The sequence below is a fragment of the Perna viridis genome, chromosome 1, assembly GCF_037379345.1.
Source record: "Perna viridis isolate PV_CMFRI_1.1 ecotype Kerala chromosome 1, ASM3737934v1, whole genome shotgun sequence".
NCBI classification, from domain to species: Eukaryota; Metazoa; Mollusca; class Bivalvia; order Mytilida; family Mytilidae; genus Perna; species Perna viridis.
The window spans coordinates 63,695,112-63,716,475 of record NC_142445.1 but is presented as its reverse complement, the minus strand read 5'-3'; the positions used below and the strand labels follow the sequence as shown (position 1 = coordinate 63,716,475).

The following is a 21,364-nucleotide window of genomic DNA, read 5'->3' as shown; positions in this document are numbered from 1 at the left end:
AAGTCAGGGTAGGAAACTCACTCAAATTCTAACCAGTCCCGAGTACAATTTTTCAATATATTTACTATATCGATATATAGATTATTGCTAAAATTAGCCAGCCCTGCCAAAAAATAGCCAGTCTCAGGCTGACAGGCAGACTACTATTTCTAACTCTGCAAAGGTACAGAATTTCAATTTAACACTGCTTATGACTGTTTAACATTCTATCATTGACTGTTGCAACAATATAATTTTGATACCAAAATTAGGTAAATTTGGATTTGTTTAAATTGATGTGCTTGTGTGTTTTGTTTTAAACGTAATTCATTTCATATTTTTCCCCTGATATTAAACATGTTTTACTTAGAACTAAATGGCACAATGCATATTATGATATGACTATAGAAGCAGTATGTTGACTAGCTGATGTCCCATGTAATTAAATCATTAACAATGGTCTTGCTTATAAAATATCAAACTTTAATGTCATAAATGGTAGAATATGTCAACCAGATAATGTCACAAGTGGTAAAATGTCAAACCCTATGATGTCACAAATGATATCAATGGTTCATGTATTTTCACAGAGAATTAAGAATGAATTTTAATACATTGTATAACATTGTGACGTCATGAATGATCAAGATATAACCAATAATGTTATGATATCACAATGCCTTTGGCACACATTTCTAATCTTATATATAGTAAAATCTTATACAAAATCCTGAAACATGTGAATTTATTCTCCTCATAAATTAATTGACCCTTATAGCTAACAGTCTTGTGAGGAACATTTTTCCCAAGAGCTTTAAGTCATCACTAATTTATATAATTGCTGGAAGACAAATTTTTTACATTTACACATAGAATTGTGTCCATTGTACTGTCTTGGGATGACAGTCTTGGAAAGATAATTCTGTATTATATGACATCTGTATAGCTTGTCTAGGAGACAGTAGGGTATTGGTATAACAGATCAATGACAAGAACACCAAATTCATCTGTTATATTTTCCGTGTTCACTATGTTTTCATGATGTCGTGAGTTCCCTGAAAAATTGAATTATAGTTGCAAATGACGTCATTCTTCCATTACAACTAAATGAATATTGCAAAGCAGAGACTTATGTTTTATATGTATATGGCTGTTTTTACAACACAATGTACATCATTTTGTTACAGTTAGACATTGTATTTGTAGAAATGTAAAAATAAAAGACATTTATGTATGTTTAATAGGTATTGTAAAATGTTCCTAGTTGGAAATATGCAAGAGCTGCCATAATTCCTTTTTTGTTATTTTTTCAATTCTTCAATTCTGTAAGGATTGTAAATTAGATTTAAGAAATTACAGTCTCCAATTTTATTTTCAATAAATCATGGATTTTGCATGGAGACACATCAATTTAAGAATTTTCCATAAAGAAATCAGTTTGAATCAATTTTTAGGATTTAGTTTAATTAAGGTTTTCCGTGAAATAATATAAATTAATTACTAGTATTTTCATGTTTTAAAATTGAGTTTGACTCCCACAGCCATTTTTTAACAACAAATAAGTTGTCTATTGTATTTAACATATGAGCTGTTCACTTGACTACATGTACAAAGAAGAACTTCTCCTTAAAGCTATAAGCATGTAGTCTTGCAGAAATAAAATATAGAAATGCCAGGTTATTTAATGGCAGTGGAACAAGCCAAGCGCTGCCGATTCCATATTAGTTTATCCTATCATTCCATCACTATTCATCATTGGTAAACAGAATTAAGTAACTTTTAATGTCTAGGTTTTTTCAATTATATGGAAGTGCTTGCAGTTTTAAAGCTGCCCTTAATGAAGACTAAAAGCCTTGCAATTTTTCAAAAAATGATGCTATTTACCAAATGCGAAAAAAATTCTGGTATACTGAGAAGTAAGTATCCATACCAACAATTTGCCATTAATAAGGAATGATTTTTCTAAGTGAAAGGCTTTGAGAAACAGGGCTCGAGGGAGAATGTGATGCTTGTAATAGGATTGGAAAAACGTAATCAATAAAACTCATCAATGACTACTTTACCTATTGTTTAACGGGTACGAAGGGGAGACTATTGTGTATTGGCTGTAGTGTTTATATTCGTGTTAAATGGAGAGTGTACTGAGAGGATTAAATATCTTTTGTTGTCTTATTGGGTAAAATTACTCTACCCTGTAAAACAGTCAGCAATGAATTGTGTTCAGCCTTCTCACAATGTATTGGAAATGTTGTAAAACATAGAACAGGATATTTATTTTCTGGAATTAATATATACTAAACCATGGCTTTAGTTCTTCATTTGAAATATGCTGAAAATTTACGTGGAAAAGGAGATCGTTTGGCAAAAGTTACATTTAGGGGTAAGTTATTGCTATTATGTTTGTATTAAATATTTATTTTGAATAGTATTTGATTAATGAGATTCCTTTTGTTATGTTATAGTGTAAGTCTATATAAAAGCTAGTACAATCTATGAGCAACTAGCAAGAGGTTCAAACTACTTGTGTTATTTGGAAATTTGCTAAGTTTTTAAATTTGAATAAATGCAGGTAATGACATAAAAATTGAATTCAGGTTGCCGTTACCTTCTCTATTTATGCTTTGTAGTGACCCTCCTGAGATTTCTAACAAAAGCAATGTTTTACTAAATGAAGACTGTTTGAATAGTAGTGACTTTGCTTATATTTTAGGATGCAAGTAATAACTAAAATTTGAATTGTTACAAAGTACCAAAAGCAGTAAATTTGATTAAAGTTTGTTTTTGTCAACATTAGGTCATATTTTAAGATAGAGTTATGAAATAAGTAGACAGGGTGTTTAACATTAGAACGACTACTTTGAAAGCTTGTTTTTATAAAAGATTTAGTTCACTTACGGGGACGAAGTTATGCATTCTAAAGGTTTAAAATAACCAATACAATAATGGACAATAGAATAATATTGTATGGTGAAGAACATTTAAACACTCTCATGTTCATGTAAGGCGCTATATTAGAGTCACACTGTTATTACTAGATATTTCTTCCTGTGTGAAGATAATTAGGTACATAGGACTGAATTCATTTTTTCAAAAGTTTATTGAAATGATAAATTTTGAAGATTTTTTTTTTCATAAAAGAAGTAGATTAAAAGGATGCCTCAGTATTATTTCTTGAAATGTTTATAGCTTTTCATCTTTATTTTCTTCTGCTATGTTACTATAAAAGGATTTAAGGATAGAAAGTTCATACTGTTTGCATAGGTAGATCCAGGGTGAAGGGGTCACATGCTTGAAAATTGTGGTTGATTTTACAGAAAGTCACTGGAATTCCCCTCACCCTTTTCCAATTTTTTTTTTATCATCACTGGTTTCTGAATATTTTTGCTACAGCGTGATGAAGTATAAAATGTATGATACCCAGTGTTACTAACTTATAGTGGATTTCAAATTTCAGTGCTTTAGTTTGATGACAACAGACAAAAAAAAATGGCAGAATTGATTATGGATGTTTTCAAATTACTACCCAACAAGACCAATGTTTCATCTAATAGTATTTACCATGTAAGGAAACTCTGGTGGACTCATTGACACAATTTCCACTTTATATTTCGAACTATAGTTATACATTTGTATTTCTGTGGAGTTGCTGTGAATCCAACTTTAATATTTTAATATGTAAATTGATTGTTCAGCACTTGCTTCTTTGTATTAATGCTAGAAATGAAAACCTTAAATAAATAGTATCTGCTGTTATGGGACTTCAATTTTGTGCAAACTTAATAAATATATTTGCTAATAATTCATTAATACTGTACTTAAATTATTGTTGAAAAAAATTGTGTGTACAGCAATTGGAGAAAAATTACCAGTGGTAGATCCAGAGCTTAAGAAAGGGGGTACACAAATCTAGGGCCCAAAATTTTTCTTCAAGAAAAGTATGGAAAAAGTGTATCATATTCACTTATGAGTTGGTATTAATAAAACATAATTTAAAATCTTCAGAAAAAAAATCTATTTCATAATAAGACAGCCACCCTTACCCTAGATCTGCCTAAGATGACATACATATATACAGTATGTTCCTTGAGAAATTGATGCTTACTTGTAAGTGGAAGCTACTTTTCTAATGAGTCTTGGGAGAATTAAGTATGCATGCCTTTCTCTTTCAACAATTTCAAGAGTCAAGATATGGGATTGTTACAAAGAAAGGGGGTACACAAATCTAGGGCCCAAAATTTTTCTTCAAGAAAAGTATGGAAAAAGTGTATCATATTCACTTATGAGTTGGTATTAATAAAACATAATTTAAAATCTTCAGAAAAAAAATCTATTTCATAATAAGACAGCCACCCTTACCCTAGATCTGCCTAAGATGACATACATATATACAGTATGTTCCTTGAGAAATTGATGCTTACTTGTAAGTGGAAGCTACTTTTCTAATGAGTCTTGGGAGAATTAAGTATGCATGCCTTTCTCTTTCAACAATTTCAAGAGTCAAGATATGGGATTGTTACAAAAATCATTAATTTATGTAACTGAATTGTCTAAACACTATGCAAAACTGTTAAAAGCTTTTTGTATAATTGTATAATTGTCAAATATTTCTAGCTGCATATATTTAGTGAGATACAAGGATCACACATCATGATCTCAATGAATCAATTATTTTTTAATTATTAAAATAGTCACTGGAAACTTGTCACAGGAAACTTGTAATGTTTCCATAAGTTCTTAATCAGACTTGCATTATGGAATGTGTTTGCATTACATTTATAAAAAAATAAATCACTTCAAAATGTGCTTTGATTCAATATATAACTATCTCTGGCAAATCACTTTTAATGCCTAGATCTATCAGTGTTGTATTACATAACCTAGAATATCTGACTTGTCTAATGCTTAAGTGTCCTGTTCCATGGAAAATGGTGAAGAAAAACAACTTAAGGGAGATAGTAAAATAGGATGCCTTGATTGTTATAATGGGTTTGTGGATTACTTTAGGAGTTATTCAGAGTAGAGTCAGGGGGGATTTACTTGTACCAAGTACTAGCAGTAGAAATCTTGAATGCACAATGTAAGATGTCTTGCATTTAGAAATATTTCTATATACACAAATGTGCTTTCTGGACACTTAACCATCCTATGGCAGTCTTAACTTCACGGGCCTGTTTTAGAATTCTTGCCTTATTAAGTTCACAGATAGAAAGGGACAATCTGTATTGTATGGACTTGTTCTGGAAACCTATGCAGAGTTGTGGCCCCAGTGTCACAATACTTGAAAAATTACTTAAGTCTAAGAAAATTCTTAACTAATTGTGACCTCATCAATTTCAAAGACTTTGATTGAAGTTACCATGGAAGTTCAGAATGTTCTCAGACTTAAGTAGATTTTAAGTTTTGTGGTGCCCAGGTGCCTGGCATTCGTTGGGGAAGATAGTGATAGACAAAAAAAACTTGTTTCATTTTCTCAAGTAGTCTGTCTGAAAAAGGATTAGATAAAGACTTAAAATAAAAATTGTGGAAAATATTGCTATTAAGAATAAAAAATTTGCTTATTTTGCTGCCTCTGCTAATGATCCAAAACTTTGTGCACTCTAAAAGATGTAATGATAGGGAATAGAGAAGGCCATTTGCCCTTATCAATGTCTCATTGAAATCAAAATTATTTTAACAATGAATGTTATAGAACGGCCTATTGAAATTCCATATATTATTGATAGTGGTCCATTCTCAAAATTTTAATCCCAATCATGGAAGATCTAAATTGATCTTAATAAGGAATATCAGATGAAACTAATGAACTATAATATAGAAGAAAAATGAATATGGTATCAGACCATGTGGAAAATTTCATCAAGTACAGGGGCATGTATCTTTGTCTCATCAGGTCCCAGTCATTTCTTTAAATTGTCTTTGTTAGATCTTTATTCATCAGATATGAAAGAACACCTCCATCTTATTGTGACGTCTATTTTAAACTTTCTTGCCAAACGAACTTAGATTAGATTAGAAATGATAAAATATTACTATCAGACATCCTTCTTTTGGAATGTTTAGACATAGAATATCTAATGAATTTATCCCTGCCTCTTAATCATACAATTGCACGATATGAAAAGAAAAAAAATGGATGCCAATATTTATGATGTTTAATTATCCTGAAGGGACAAATAATTTATCTAAAACTCATTTATAATTCATGTTTCTATAATATCAGAGGCTGCTTTGTTATTGAACCTTCAACTTTTGGTAAAACTTACAATTCTTATAGATTTTACCATTATTCAAAGGAAAATACTGGTTACATGAAGTATATTAGACCTATAGTTGTAGAGATCATGCTGACCAGGAAAAAAACATTATTTTTGGTGCAAAAATTTCTGCTATGTCTCATGAAGGAAGGAAGATATTGATTTAATAATTGTATCAAGACCTTTATGTTTGGAGAAATACACGAGTTATTATAAGATTCACCTTCACAACCAATTGTGAGGTGTTAAAATCGGACCAGTTTTACAGAGTAGCAAAACAAACAATAACAAAAGCTAGCTGTGCATTTGAAATGAAGGATGGTTTATGACATTTATACATTGTACAAGACAATTTGTCAGTTATATAATAGCTGAGTAAAAATGAGCCTATAGCATACTGCACAATAGAACTATTGTCTCATAAAATCAAAGAACTGTTTTAATGGTTCTCAATTCTCTATTGATACAAACTTTACAATATGTATACTGTATACAATATGTATGAGTTGATTCCAAATATTTCTGATTTTCTGAGTCTCTATTGTTAAAACTTAGAGCGCTTTGTTAAGCAATTCCATTTCCTGTTTGAATATTGCTGTCTATAGCTATAGGTTTATTGGTTTATTATTTGAATTCTAATTGTAGCAGTTACGCATGATAAAAGGTTCCAGTTATTATTTGTTTTATTGTATTCTTGTATATTGAATCAGTTATTTCTATAGACTGTTATTAGTCTCTCATGTTCTATGATACATATACAGTGTACTATTCCTGATATATTTTGTCCACATAAACCTTTGAATTATAAACACAGTGACAATAAACATCTAATATTTATTTATAAAATGTATTGTAAGAGCTTTGATGTTCAAGTTAATCATGGCATTGATCAAAAAGTAATCATAGCATTGATCAATTGGATCTGTTTACTGAAAATATGGACCAAATTGCCTGATTGTTTGGGAAACATTCAAATGGCTTTTGAGTTAGGAGCTTTCAGTAAAAAATATTTCCAGGTACTAGAGGAATATAATGTCCACTGTAGTACTTACAAAAATAATTTGACTGCTAATTTGTATAGTTAGGGTCATTCATTTTTTGTCTAGTAGGATTCTCAGTATTCATTTTTTGCCTAAATATAATGAACACACGTTCCTAAGTCAAGATTAGAAATTTCAAGAAACTTAGAATTTAGTGAAATGAGCAGAACCCTTCATTTAGTTTTACTGAAGTTTGTTTTTTTGAAGTTTGTACCCCTTTGATATAAAGTTTGTGGTTCATAAATAAGAATTGTTCTACTTGTCTGTCTATTTTATCTTACATGCACATTATATTTAAAAACTCTTAAATTGATTTCAGTGAAACTTTATACAAAGATTTAATATCACACTTAAATAAGCTAACTTGTGTAAGAGCAATATTTATATGTAACATATTAGAGTGGGGTGGTGGATGGGCTAGCTTACAGCACACATGGTAAATGACATATATGTTTAATACATGGAAACATGTCAAGAATCAGTTTGGACATATGTGATTTTGTGCATATTGAAAATATCTTCCTTTCCAAAACTACATAGTATACATTTGCCTTATGAAATCCCATAAAGAACATCAACATTTAGTTTCCCATATTGAAATATATATTTCTTTAGTTATGTCTTCAGTCCAATACATGTGTTTTTCATTAGTTATGTCTTCAGTCCAATACATGTGTTTTTCATTAGTCATTTCTTTAGTCCTATGCATGTGTTTTTCATGAATTATTTTTTAGTCCTATACATATTTTTCATATGTTTCTAATGTTGGTCTAAAACATGTACAAAAAATATATGCAATACATGTTTTTCATATGTTACGAAAAACAGGTGTTGCAGTTTTCCTGTAGATTGTTTTTTTTTTCTAAAAGTAGATTAAGCCATATGAGTTCTTAGCCTTTTGTTAGACATCTGTAACATTTGTCTTTGTTCACCTGTATGATAAAAATATTAAACTACAAAACCATTTTGCATCATATGTTTGATAATCTATAATCTCAATTGTCTATTTCCGTGTATTTAAATAAATAGATAAATAGCAACAAATTGCTGGAGAAACTGTAACATCTAATGGATTATATTTCATGTTATTGCAATAGATTCATCAAGAAAACTATTAAAACTGATAAATTAGATCAATTTTCCATTGAAAGGTTTGTTTTGTAAATCAAAATAAAATGATATACTGTTAATATTAAATTTCTGTATTTTTAGAGTAAAATTTGATTATAATTTTTAGTTGTTAAGATTGTAAGTATTTTTTTTGGATAATTGGACACATTTTATAATTTTGTTGTCAATGATTTTCTGCTCTAAAGATAAATGTTATAATTTTCTATTTTTTTAAAGGACCATATTGCATTCTGGTAATACATTGACTTCCCTTTTTCAGATTGATTAAATATGTTCAAAACAGTCTGGAAAAAAACCTTCCAAGACAGAAAACCCACGGTACCATACGATAAGTTGTCTTTATATACATGTTAATTTTATATAGAATGAACTTTGGGGTAATTATAGTCATTTAAGACAGATTATTGCTGAATACAGGTAGTCGCTTACATGGGTTTGACTGTAATCTGTTTTCCAGGCCCACTTCAATTTGTTTTTACAACTACTGGTTTATTGTATTTAATTTGAAGAATAACTGTTGATTCAAGAATGTTAGAAAAGAACAAAATTGGATGGAGTTGATGGTCAATACCTATAGCATGTTTAAATATTGCTTTCTCTTAGAAATTTATTTTTATGGGACAGTAATGAAGAAATAGTCCCTTAGAACTAGTGAGAAAAAAATTTCAACTTCCATATCAACTCTAATATTGCACAAACAGTTGAAGCTTTAACTTACAATGTATCTGATACCTGAGTGTACCAAAAACGTTTTGCTGTTTATTCTACCTTCATGGACACTAGAATCAAGATAATTTTTTAACAAACGTGGTACTTGCTTTGTTCTTAGTTCACTGCTCATGTACCCAGCAGGCAAGTAATTCATGTCTGTCTGACAGATGTAATTCAAGATCAAATTTATTACTTTTGCTATGAGATTGCAAAACCATGTTTCTGTATCTGCAGTTGAGCATGGGATGTTAATTCCTTTATAGGCAGTTTCAGATTTAGGTTGTAGGTCAAAAGCTACAGTGACAGTAGGGCTTAAAATCTTTCGTATTTTGCTATTTTTGTTTTAAGTACTTCTAGTGCCGGTATACAATTTATTTTTGGATCTTGAACTTCCTGAGTATCAGGTTAAGAGATTACTCCTTGTATACAGCATACCAAGATTTACAATATAAATATGATTGGTATTATTGTATCTAGCAACCTTGTGAACACTATAGAATAAGATGTACAGTTTTTATATTGAATAAAGGCAATTTCTTTTTACCCTGACCATGTAGTTTTTCAACCTGTGAATTCAAACAACCCGTTTAATCAAACCTAATGTTCTGGTCCATTGTGTGCTGCATTAAATAAGTTTAACTGTATACAGATACACAGCCTGTCTTTTACTCTGATGATATCATCCAGGGGTGTACTTGATTAGACAGGTTCAACTATCAATAGGTGTGCTTGATTTATACTACATGAAGGTTAATTCCAAAATTTCAGAAGATAAAATATTTTATGGTAAAGATGGAACTTATTGTTCCTGCTAGTTACATGTTAGGAGACAATCAACATGATTTAAAGTCTCCATAAATTGAAAGGAGAAATTCTGTATTATCAGATACTTTGAAACTAAAAGATCTTATAAAGCTCAGGTCACCAAGGAAGATTTTAGGAGTTCCCTTTTCTGAAAAAAAATATAAACATTTTTTCTTGCAGTTGATCAAACCAAACTTGCATCATTTTGAATGTTATCATTGAATTTGAAGTTTTCTGGTGAAGCATCAGTATGTTTGAACCATAGTTCATTTCTAACAGTAATATGATTATATACCTTGTTGCCATGAGTATCAGGAAGAGATTTAGACCACAATTTCATCTTTTGTAGTAATAGACATTTCTTTTAGAGCTACAATTATCTTATTTGATTAACAGGATGGTTCTATACAGTTCTTAGATACAGTAGAATACATCGTATTACTGTAATAGGTTATCTCTATGGAATTGTGTGTGGGTTAAGTCTTATCTGCAATCCCTACTGCTTTTGAATTTGATTCAACAATCAGTAAGCAAAAGCTTGCATAGACTTATACTTGAGTATACTGAATTTTCCTAGTCCTAAAACTTCAGATTGCATGTAAAATTCATGAAATTTAACTTAGATTCTGTAAAATTCTTTTACACATTGGCTATTTATCTAACATTTACTTTACACACGGTAGAGCAATTTAATAGTAACTTTAGTACTCCATTGGCTGTCTTATTGTTTAATTGAAAAATCAATGGTCTTGCAGTAAGTTTTGTTTTCTGAAAGGTTTTGTATCTTGTACTAAACCCCAGCTGCCATGATTGTCGGGACTATTTAATTTATCTCAGGGAAAAGACAGTAAGATTTTCCATATTAAATGGTAGTTTTAAATGTGGGCGAACAGTTCTGTGATGTTATTGCTCACAAAGTGGCTATTAAAGAATAGTTAATGATCTTATTGCTGATTCATATGACCTTCTTATGACCTAATTAAGAATAGTAGAGTGAAGGTCAGCCATGGAAGCAATGTAGGTACATCATAGCCACAGAGATGTCATACTTCCTTATATACATAATTAACTGTACTGGAGTAAACAAGTCTTACACAAACCTTTCGATATTTTTCAAAATTGTAATGTCAGCGCGTTGTCAAAGACGATGCTAAGTTCTAATCGATTTGTTAAATGAGCATAACTTTGCCATTCCTAAACAGAAAATTTTCAAGTTAGGTTTTTCTAAAATATGTTTTTCTTAAAGCTGACATTATTGTAGATCAATTTCTACAATAAAATAAATTTGGAAATTTTCACCCATAAGGGCCCTTGTCCTTGGCTGTGTCACACATAAAGAAAATATCTCTTGCCAACAAAATCAAAGTACCTAGGTACTGATTCAGTTGAGGTTGGAGAAGCAACCTATACTTAATCTCACTTTAATTTAAAATACATTTTACTTGACACAGATATAACATTAAATCAAAGAATGAAGTCTTCAAAGTGGCTTATCATCAAATATTCTATGCCACTGATTTTGGCTTACTTTTAACATCCAAAATGGCACAAATGCAATATGCTCTAAATTCAGGTCAGTTCTGCTAGAATCTTGGTTCCCTTGATATGAATACTCTGTCATAACTATGATGACCCAAATGTTTTCAGTCAAACAAACTGGTTACCAGGAACCAGATAAAACAACTGGCAATGGCTATATATAGATACCAGGGCCCAGATAATGTATATGACCTATGTAGTAAATTGTAATGAGCCCATGCGTCTGAATCCGAAACTGGGTAATGTTCAATGCTAACAATCATTTCATCTTTTTATGTAAACTTCACATTCTCATACAAGCAAAAAACACGTGTAGAACACACGTGTAGGATATTTAATAGGTACAATTTGATCTCATATGAAGCTAGAACTACGAAGCTATGACATTAAACATGGCACCAATCTGCAGCTTAATGTGGAGTAGTAATATATAATTATGCAAACTATATGTGAATGTAAACTACTGAAATTATAAGTGCAAGAAGTCGCTTACAATATTAGCAACTTAAAAAGTTTTAGTCAATAGATGTTTAGTGGTTATAATTTTTTAATCTTTACGAACAGGTACCACTACCAATGGCATTTTAGGACATTGCATTAATGTCTGGTTTCTTCTGATCTCTGGTCTTAATCAGACATAAGGTAATAATATGATTTCAAGCTATGCATATGACAAATGGAGCTCAATGTGTGCCCTCAAACTATGAAACTAGTAACTTTCTTCTGGTCTGGGAAAGCTTAATACATTTCTACACAGTCAATAAATTCCAAATTATCAATATAAGACAGGTGAAACCTGAAACACTCCCAAGGGAACATAAATTGATGCCAACTTTCATTTTGTAAGCCCATTTTAGCTCGCCTGGCCAAAGGCCATATGAGTTATTGCCATCTCTTGGCGTCCATCATCTGTCCTTGTTGTCGTGGTCCATTGTTGTCATCATTATTAACAATTTTCAAATTTCTTCTCCTCTGACACTACTAGACAAATTGGAACCAAACTTTGATGATTGTTCCTTGGGGTATCCTGCATAGAACTTGTGTGGGTATTTTTGAATTGTTAAAAAACATGGCAGCTATTACTAAAAATAGAAGGTAGGGGTCAAACAGTAGATTTTTGCATTTATCTCCAAAATTGTAAAGTTTAGGCCACTTCTGAGAAGATAAAAGTGTTCAGCATGAAATCTACCCATGGTCAAATTTTCATGGTTTTTTGCTATTTTCAATCTTATTTCCTTGAAAAATCTTCTCCTCTGACACTACATGACCGACTGGAACCAAACTTGGTATGAATGTTTCTTGGGGTATCCTGCACAGAACTGTTGTTGGGATTTTTGATTTGTCAAAAAACATGGCTGCCATTACTAAAAATAGAACATAGGGGTTAGACTATAGTTTTTCACATTTATCTCTCCAAAGCCGTTAGGTTTATCCAAATTCTTTCATTTGCTGAAATGATCCTCATTATAAGGCCTAGAAAAGTCTCCAAGGGTTCAAAGTTTAGACCAATTCTGACAAAGATAAAAGTGTTCAGCATGATGAGATCTACCCATGGTCAAATTTCCATGGTGTTAATCTGATATGCCATGTTGGAGTTATTGGCCTTTTTTAGCTCACCTGGCCTGTTGCCATCACTTGGTGTCTGTCATCGTCGTTAATAATTTCTTCAAACATCTTCTCCTCTGAAACTACTGAATAGATTTTGCATGAAATTTATAATGATTGTTCCTTAGAGTATCCTGCACAAAATGACTGTTTGGATTTTTTATCAGTGAAAAAACATGGCCTCCATTACTAAAAATAGAACCTAGGGATCAGACAGCAGATTTTTGCACATATCTCCAAAACCATTAGGTTTAGCCAAATTCTGAGTTAAAAGTATTCATCATAATGAGATCTATCTGAGGTCAAATTGTGGTGAAAATCTGTTGACCCATGTTGGAGTTATTGCCCTTTTTGGACTTTTTTTTGCTGTTTTTGATGTTATTACTTTCAAAAATCTTCTCCTAAGAAACTACTATACAGAATTCAATGAAAGTTGGTATTTTTATTTTTTAGGGTATCCTGCACAAAATTATTGTTTGGATTTTTGATTAGTTTAAAAACATGGCCATCGTTACTAAAAATAGAACATAGGTGTTGGACAGTAGTGTTGTGCATATATCTCCAAATCTTTAGGTTTAACGAATATCTTCCAGCTGCTGAAATGATCCTTATTATAAGGCCTATAAAAGTCTCCAAGGGATCAAAGTTGTCAGATGACTCCATGTAAGAGTTATTGCCTTTGAGAGGAGAAAAATGACAGGGTTTTCTTTTTACCGTTTTCAGCTAATATCTTGAAAACTATGTTAGATATGAGACTTTCAATTGCTGAAACGATTCTTATTATGAGGCCTACAAAAGTCAAGTTGTCAAATGATTCCTTGTAAGAGTTATTGCCCTTGAAAGGCAAAAAATAATGTTTTTAGCAGTTTTCAGCCAATATTTTGAAAACTATGATAGAAAGAATGAAACTTTCAGTTGATGAAATGATTCTTATGATAAGTTCTACCAAATTCTTCATGGAGTCAAGAATTGTCAGAAAACTAGAGTTACTGCCCTTGAGAGGCAAAAAATTATCCTGGTGAGCCTCTTGTTGACATTTTTTTTTGCTATTTTCAATGTTATTTCTTCAAAAAATCTTCTCCTCTGACACTACTGGACCAATTGGAACCAAACTTTGTATGAATGTTTCTTGGGGTATTCTGCATAGAACTGATTTTGGGATTTTTGATCTGTTGAAAAACATGGCTGCTGTTACTAAAAATTTAACATAGGAGTCAGACAGAAGTTTTTAGCTGATATCTCCACACTGGTTAGGTTAAGCCAAATTCTGATGGGGTTAAAGTGTTCAGCATGATGAGATCTGTCTGTATTCAAATTTTTGTTTTAATCTGTTAGGCCATGTTGGATTTATTGCCTTTTTTCGATGTTTTTTTGGCTATTTTCAATGTTATTTCTTTCAAAAATCTTCTTCTCTGACACTACTTGACCAATTGGTTGAATGTTCCTTGGGGTATCCTGCATAGAACTGATTTGTGGATTTTTTATCTGTGGAAAAAACATGGCTGCCATTACTAAAAATAGAACATAAGTCTCAAGGGTTAAAAGTTGTCAGACGACTCCTTGTAAGAGTTATTGCCATTAAAAGGTGAAAATGACATTTTTTCGGGTTTTTTTTTTTTTTTTTACAGTTTTCTGCCAGGGTCTTGAAAGCTTTGATAAATAGAAAAAAACTTTCAATTGCTGAAATGATCCTTATGATAAGTCCTACCAAAGTCTTCTTTAGTCAAAATATTGAAAAAGTCCTTGATAATATTATTGCCCTTCAAAGGCTAAATTTTACCAGGTGAGCGATTCAGGCTCCTGGGAGACTTGCTATCGATTCTTTTTGTTTCTTTTTGCTTCCTTATTGTTTTGCACTATTTAAGTACCTAGAATTATTTATAATGTCGATTATGTCATTTAGGTAAACATCTGGGGACCGTGTTATCAAATGTTTTGGCCATCCCTTTCTTGGAAAAAGCTATGATTCGATTTGTATTTAATCATGTGACTGAGACTGGTTTGGTTATCAGTTGTATTTACAAAGTATATTTCGGACACTCAAATAAAGCTGCCGTAACTGAAGGTACAAACTGCTTTAAATCTGGACGTTGATGTTTTTTTCTAGCCATAGATATACAGGTAACAGACCCAGTTGATTTGGAGTGTATTAAATAAATAAATAAATATAAAATCATATCCAGACATAACAACGCCTCCATGCTTACGTAATCATCTACTCTTGTGTCGACAAGTCAGAATATCTTTTAGCCATTCATAGTTCTGGTTTTATATTCTACATATATAATTCATCGCTAATGATCCATCTATATAATACATATGATGATTTTTGAAGTTGTCGGATGAATTTAAGGTATTGAACATCAACAAAACAAGCAGTGCCAATCATCAGTATAGTTGATCTCATCTGGTTTGTTTGCTAAATTTACTTTAATTCTAGTCATATAAATGGACATTGACTGTTTAGTTCATGTCAGGCCAAGTGTCTTTAGTTGACCAACACCGGTTAATGTCCTGTAATCATATTTGTACATTTGAAAAAAGGGAGATAGGGTGTTAAATATTGTACACATTCAGGTAAAATATTTTGTTTTCTAATATAAATTTAACTTATTGTATGTTATGATGTAAAAGATGCAAGTCCTTAAAGAAATGGTGTGATTCTCGTAGTAAAAGTTATAGATACCTTTGAACTTGACTTGTAATTCACTTTATGTGAATTATTTATTATTATTTATTACTGTGAGAAAAAGGAGTGAGTAATGTGTAGATAAAAGGAGGTGCTTATATAAGTTATATTCTGTAAAGTAACTACCCACATGAGATTGGTATAAGTGTGAAGTGATTCCATGAAGTACCCTGTTTAGATGATTGTATAACAGTTCCCACACCTCTGCATTGGATTTGATTGGAAGAACAATTCACTTACCAAATATGGAATTTTTATGATCTTGCTTATTGTTTTTTAACTTGTTCAATTACCAGAAAACAATAAAACAGAGCTTTCCCACTTCAAATGTTCAGCAAGTTACCTCTGGCATTTCATTGCATATGTTTATGTTCCTTTGTAGCCAAAGTATGGTTCAGAGCGTTATGGAACAAGGAACATCTGTTTGTGTAACACCATAGCTTCTGGGAACATATATTCAGTCATTGTTTTTGTATTTACGGAATGGTATAAATTGGTGTTACTTTAATGGTTAATTAGTATTGATTACCATTGAACTAATACCATGATTAATTGATGACTCTGGAGGACCGCTTCATAAACACTTATCCATGTACCAGTAGGAACTGATATTGATTGTTGACTTTTGTAATTGCATAATATTTTTGGAAAAACAAAAAAGTTAATTAGGACCATGGAGAGGAGAAAATCATAAATCAACTGTTTTATGTTCCTTTTTTAGCTCACCTGGCCAAAAGCCATCACTTGGCATATGTCATCATTGTCATCTGTCATTGTCGTCAATTGTCGCCATTGTCCGTCATTGTTTTAAACAATTTTTCAAACTCTTCTCCCCTGATACAACTTGACCAATTGGAACCAAACATGGTATGAATGTACCTTACGGTGTCCTGCATACAAATGAGGTGAGGATTTTTGATCTGTCGAAAAACATGGCCACCATTACTAAATATAGAACATAGGGGTCAGACAGTAGTTCTTTGCATAAATAACCAAAACCTTTAGGTTTAACCAAAGTCTTTTTGAGTCAAAATTTTTGGACAACTCCTTGTTAATGTTATTGCCCTTAAGATAAAATTTAACCAGGTGAGCAATTCAAATTCCTGGGAGCCTCTTGTTATTCTTTTGCTACATTGTTTAATCAGTTGCTTGTAACTTCTCAATCATAGTCTAGAAAATCTTACTTTTCTTTTGAGAGCAACGTCCTATATATGTACCTGCTCTGAAAATGGAAGGCTCAAAATCTTTCAGTTGGAAGTGTTGTATAAATGACCTATGTAGTTAGGAAGTGATTGTTTGAACATCACCCATAACATATTGTGCTGCAGACGGCTAAGGATTTTTTTAACTTTAATGGGCCTAGAGGGTATACGGCTGTATCATATGTCAATGGAAAGATAAATCAATATAGTTTTTGAATATCATTCTTTTCTAAATGAAAAGTGGAAAAGTTTTTCGGCTATTTTGCATTAATTAGAGGAGGGGTCAAAGATCAATCGACCCCAATACACTTTGATAAGTGATTTAAGTGAAATCATTCATTGTAGGTATCGGAAAACAAGTAACATGTAAAGGTCACATGTATAGAATTTCAAAAATGTAAAAAAGAACTTTTTTCAACAAAAGTTGACTATTTAATCACAGAACTAAAATGCCCATAAAATTGGTTGCAATATAGTGCATTTTCAATGATTAAGAGACAATAAGACACCTTAGAATATTACAATGTATATCTAAGTATACTTTACTGAATAACAAGTAAAATAAACACAACATTCTCGATTCGATCTGCAACATGGGCTTTGTGAAATGAGAACGTTGTGTTTTTTTTATTTGTTACTCAGTGAGGAATATTTAGATATACATTGTAATATTCTATGGTGTCTTATTATCTCTTAATCATTGAAAATGCACTAAAATGCAACCAATTTTAGGGGCATTTTGTTCTGTGATTAAATAGTCAACTTTTGTCAGAAAGAGATCATTCTTACATTTTTGAAATTCTATACATGTGACCTTTACATGTTACTTGTTTCCTAGTACCTACAATAAATGAGTTCACTTAACTTACTTATCAAAGTGTATGTGGGTCGATTGATCTTTGACCTCTCCTCCAATTAATGCAAAATAGCAGAAAACTTTACTGTTTTTCACTTTTACAAGTACGTTCTAGGCCCATTAAACTCCAAAACTAAAGCACTATTTGATACCTGTCCGCAGCACTAACAGTCAATATTTGAGTACTAGTAGCTCTGCCCCTATGGGCAAAGCCTAAAATCACATTAGTTTTCACAAACAACTATTGTGATTCAATATTCTATACTCTGTTAATTCCTTTAGAAATGAAATTGAATTAATGCAATTAATGAGTGTTTTATTATTCATTAAAAGTGATCAGAGAGGCTACAAGTATAGAACAACTTAAATCTGTTTAAATGAACATGATATGTTAGATTTGATAACTAAAAGTGTTACATAAACTTCGAGTGGATAAAGTATGTGGTGAGATTGTTTATATATCTGTAGTATGAAGCAGGTTTATTATCTCTAGGGGTCAGTTTGAGTTATAAATCAATTGTCTATTTTACAAGGAAACACATTCTTTTATATCATATTACCTTATATTTTTATCCTGTCTTATGAAATTTTCATACAGATGTCTGTATGGAAATTAGAGACCTATATTTTGTGAACATTTGAGAAAAAAAATGACAGATATTCAATTTTCCAAATAGAAAATGATGGCCTCTAGTCCAGAGTAGTTTTGTTGTATTTTGGAAATCTATTTATTTAAATGTGACTTGTCTTAGTTCAAATTAAGTTTGCATCATGGAACTTTTGACTGGAGCTGGATTTTCTTCTACATGACAATAACACAATAATGAATGCTATCAATAATTTTGAAATGCACAGCATGTAGTTGTCTGATTAGTACTGAAAGGTTAAGACTAGAAAAAAATTGCCTCAAAGTTAAATAAGCCTATATAAAAGTATATGAAAAATAGCAAAATGGTAGGCTATCATGAACAACATAAATAGATCATAGACAATTTTGTAATACATGTATATTGTCATTTCTAGAGTAAATTGAAAGTAAACCCAATTGACAATTACGAAAGTTTTGTACTAAAAGCTAATGTATGTTCGGAATTTAATAACTAAGATGTATAGCACAAATCCACATTATAAATAGCATTATCCTAGCTTCTATGCAGCAAAGAAAAACACTTCCACTGTCTGCATGGAGCAATTCCAGGGCATTGACTTCACGCAGATCAAGCTATTATTCTCATGTCAACTCGAACTCTTCAATGAGTATGCATTAACTAATACAATTCCAGTAATCCACCATTAGTTACAGTGTGGTTTAGTTTGCTTTCTTCCTTGTTTTCCACTGTTTGGGACAATGGAAACCTGTAGGTGTACTACAATGGTGTTTTTTGCCTTATTAAGTTCTGTGTACATCTAATTCTGTTGGATTGGTTCACACTTGACTTATTTAATAGTAAAATGTTTGGTGATAAGTATAGTTATTACAGGTAGTGATGCCATTAGGGAGTACTGTAGCTTGTGTATACAAGTATGCTCCAGTAGAAAATTGCTATTAAATTTTCATCATTTTAAATATGGTGTGACATCCAGGAATAATGTTTCCATTGGAGCTGTACTCAAAGTAGTTCAGTTGACTTCCTATTCTAACAACTGGCAAATAGGAGTTGGTTCTTCATTGATTAAGAGAAGTCAATAAAATAAGAGGGCAAAAGATCAAACAATCATTTTTCTGTGCACTGATGTCATATGATAATTTGACACCTGGATTATTCTAACAACCCCATCCTTATGATACTTCAACCTCCTTAGAGGGGTAGGATAATCATAAGGCATAGGTTAAAATATTGCAGCAGGAGTTATTAGTACATTTTGGCAAGGGAAAAATTATCAAAGGGAGGTTAAAATATGGCAGCAGGGGGTAAAATGTTTTGCTATGAGATTTTAACCCAGATTCAATATTTCATGAAGGTTTAAATATTGCCTGACATGGGTGTCACAAAATTTGAAAAGATTGTTTATGACGACATAAAAAGATCTTCATTTGAGAAACCATGGGAGTTCAGGATTCTCTCAGCCATAAGTAATTATTAAGTTTGGTGTCGCACAAGATATGTTTATATTATCACGTTTTATTAAAATAACATCTATTTTGCATATTTGACAAAAGCTTTGTTTTCCAGATGTTATTTGCTTAGGGAAATAACATTCAAGAGGGCAGATAATATGTTTCCAGCCTAGTTTCTGGTGAGCTATATTGAAGTCATTTCTGCCCAACTGTAATCAATCATCTGCTGAAAATAGAGAGGTGGATGTTATTAACACTGAAAAAAGTCATGTTTTAGATGTTTCCAAAGAAGTGAAATGTCTTGAAAGTATGACTAATGAATAAATAAAAGAAATATAGGAATGATTTTGGCAGGTTGGAAAATAAACTGCTACTGTTGTAAAATACATGTACATGATTTGTAGATTAATACACGTCTTTTCAAATATTGTCACTATTTATGTGTGAAAATGTTAAAAGTAAATAGACGAGAAATAGTGACCTGTTTTTTCTATATTTTTTTAATATTATTTGACTTACTATTTATTACCCAGAATATAGACCTATCTTTTGAGGACTATTTACATAGCTTCTAGTCTATACACGTTGTCATAATGAATTATGCTGCCTTGTTTGATGTGCCTCATGGAAGTTGTGATATTTGATTAGCTAAAACTCTACAATACCCTGCTATAGTATCAATCATTCTAGAAGAATTATGAATTATTTACTGTCATACTGTGTAAATATAAATTGCTTGATCTATTGAGTCTATTTTTATCTATCTGAGCAATATTAACATAATTTTCTAATCCCCAGAGCCTGCTCTCAATGTTGATGCACCATAAACTTAACTAGCTGATACTATTATGTCTACAAGAATTGCTGTCTTGTGAAGACTCTAAAATATGACAATTGATTTTTGGATTCCTACGGAATTTCTAAAGTTGAAATATATAATGAAATATGTTGGTAGATCTAATTGTTTTAGGGATAATTGTCTGTAATAGTAAGGAAGACAGTGATCTGTTTTTCATGCCTCTGCTTGTAGTGACTGTATATAGGTAGATAATGCTCAGAAGTAATTGTTAGGCAAAGTAAACTAAAATTTTTAATTTTCATCCAACCGTCACAAACAATATGGGGTGGGTGGGAGGATTTTATTTTTCATTTTTAATTTCTAACCAGATATCTGCTAGCCTAATTTTAGTTATTTGAAGTATAGATATGTTCTAAAGCCATAGCCATTTCTGTTTCAGAGAAGGAACATTGTTTTGGTCACCAAGAAATGAAAGATTTGCGTGTTATAGTATCTCAATACTAGAAACTGACAAGAAAAAAAATCCAGATTTTGAAATTCCTGCCCTAATTTTTAAAAATATTTCTCAATTTTTTAGGGACGGGAGGGGATGAAAATCTACTAGCTAATTTAATTTTGCCTTGTGTTTAGTTTGGGCATTTTATGTTTGATGAGTCTGAACTTTTATTGAGACAGGTTTGTGTTTTATTTGGCAAT

At 31.5% G+C, this 21,364-nt stretch overlaps 1 protein-coding gene across 9 annotated transcripts in view; it reads left to right on the top strand.

Annotated features, from left to right (window-relative positions):
- Positions 1–2,079: 2,079 nt before the first annotated feature.
- The window catches only part of LOC148629809 (otoferlin-like), a 123,312-nt gene continuing 104,027 nt past the window's right edge, over positions 2,080–21,364 (top strand). For all 9 annotated transcript variants that reach the window (XM_088557524.1, XM_088557513.1, XM_088557504.1 and 6 more), the window contains exon 1: positions 2,080–2,359. In XM_088557524.1, coding sequence (XP_088413650.1) covers positions 2,281–2,359 — 79 coding nt within the window. In that variant the 5' untranslated portion in view covers positions 2,080–2,280. The remainder of the gene's footprint in view (positions 2,360–21,364) is intronic.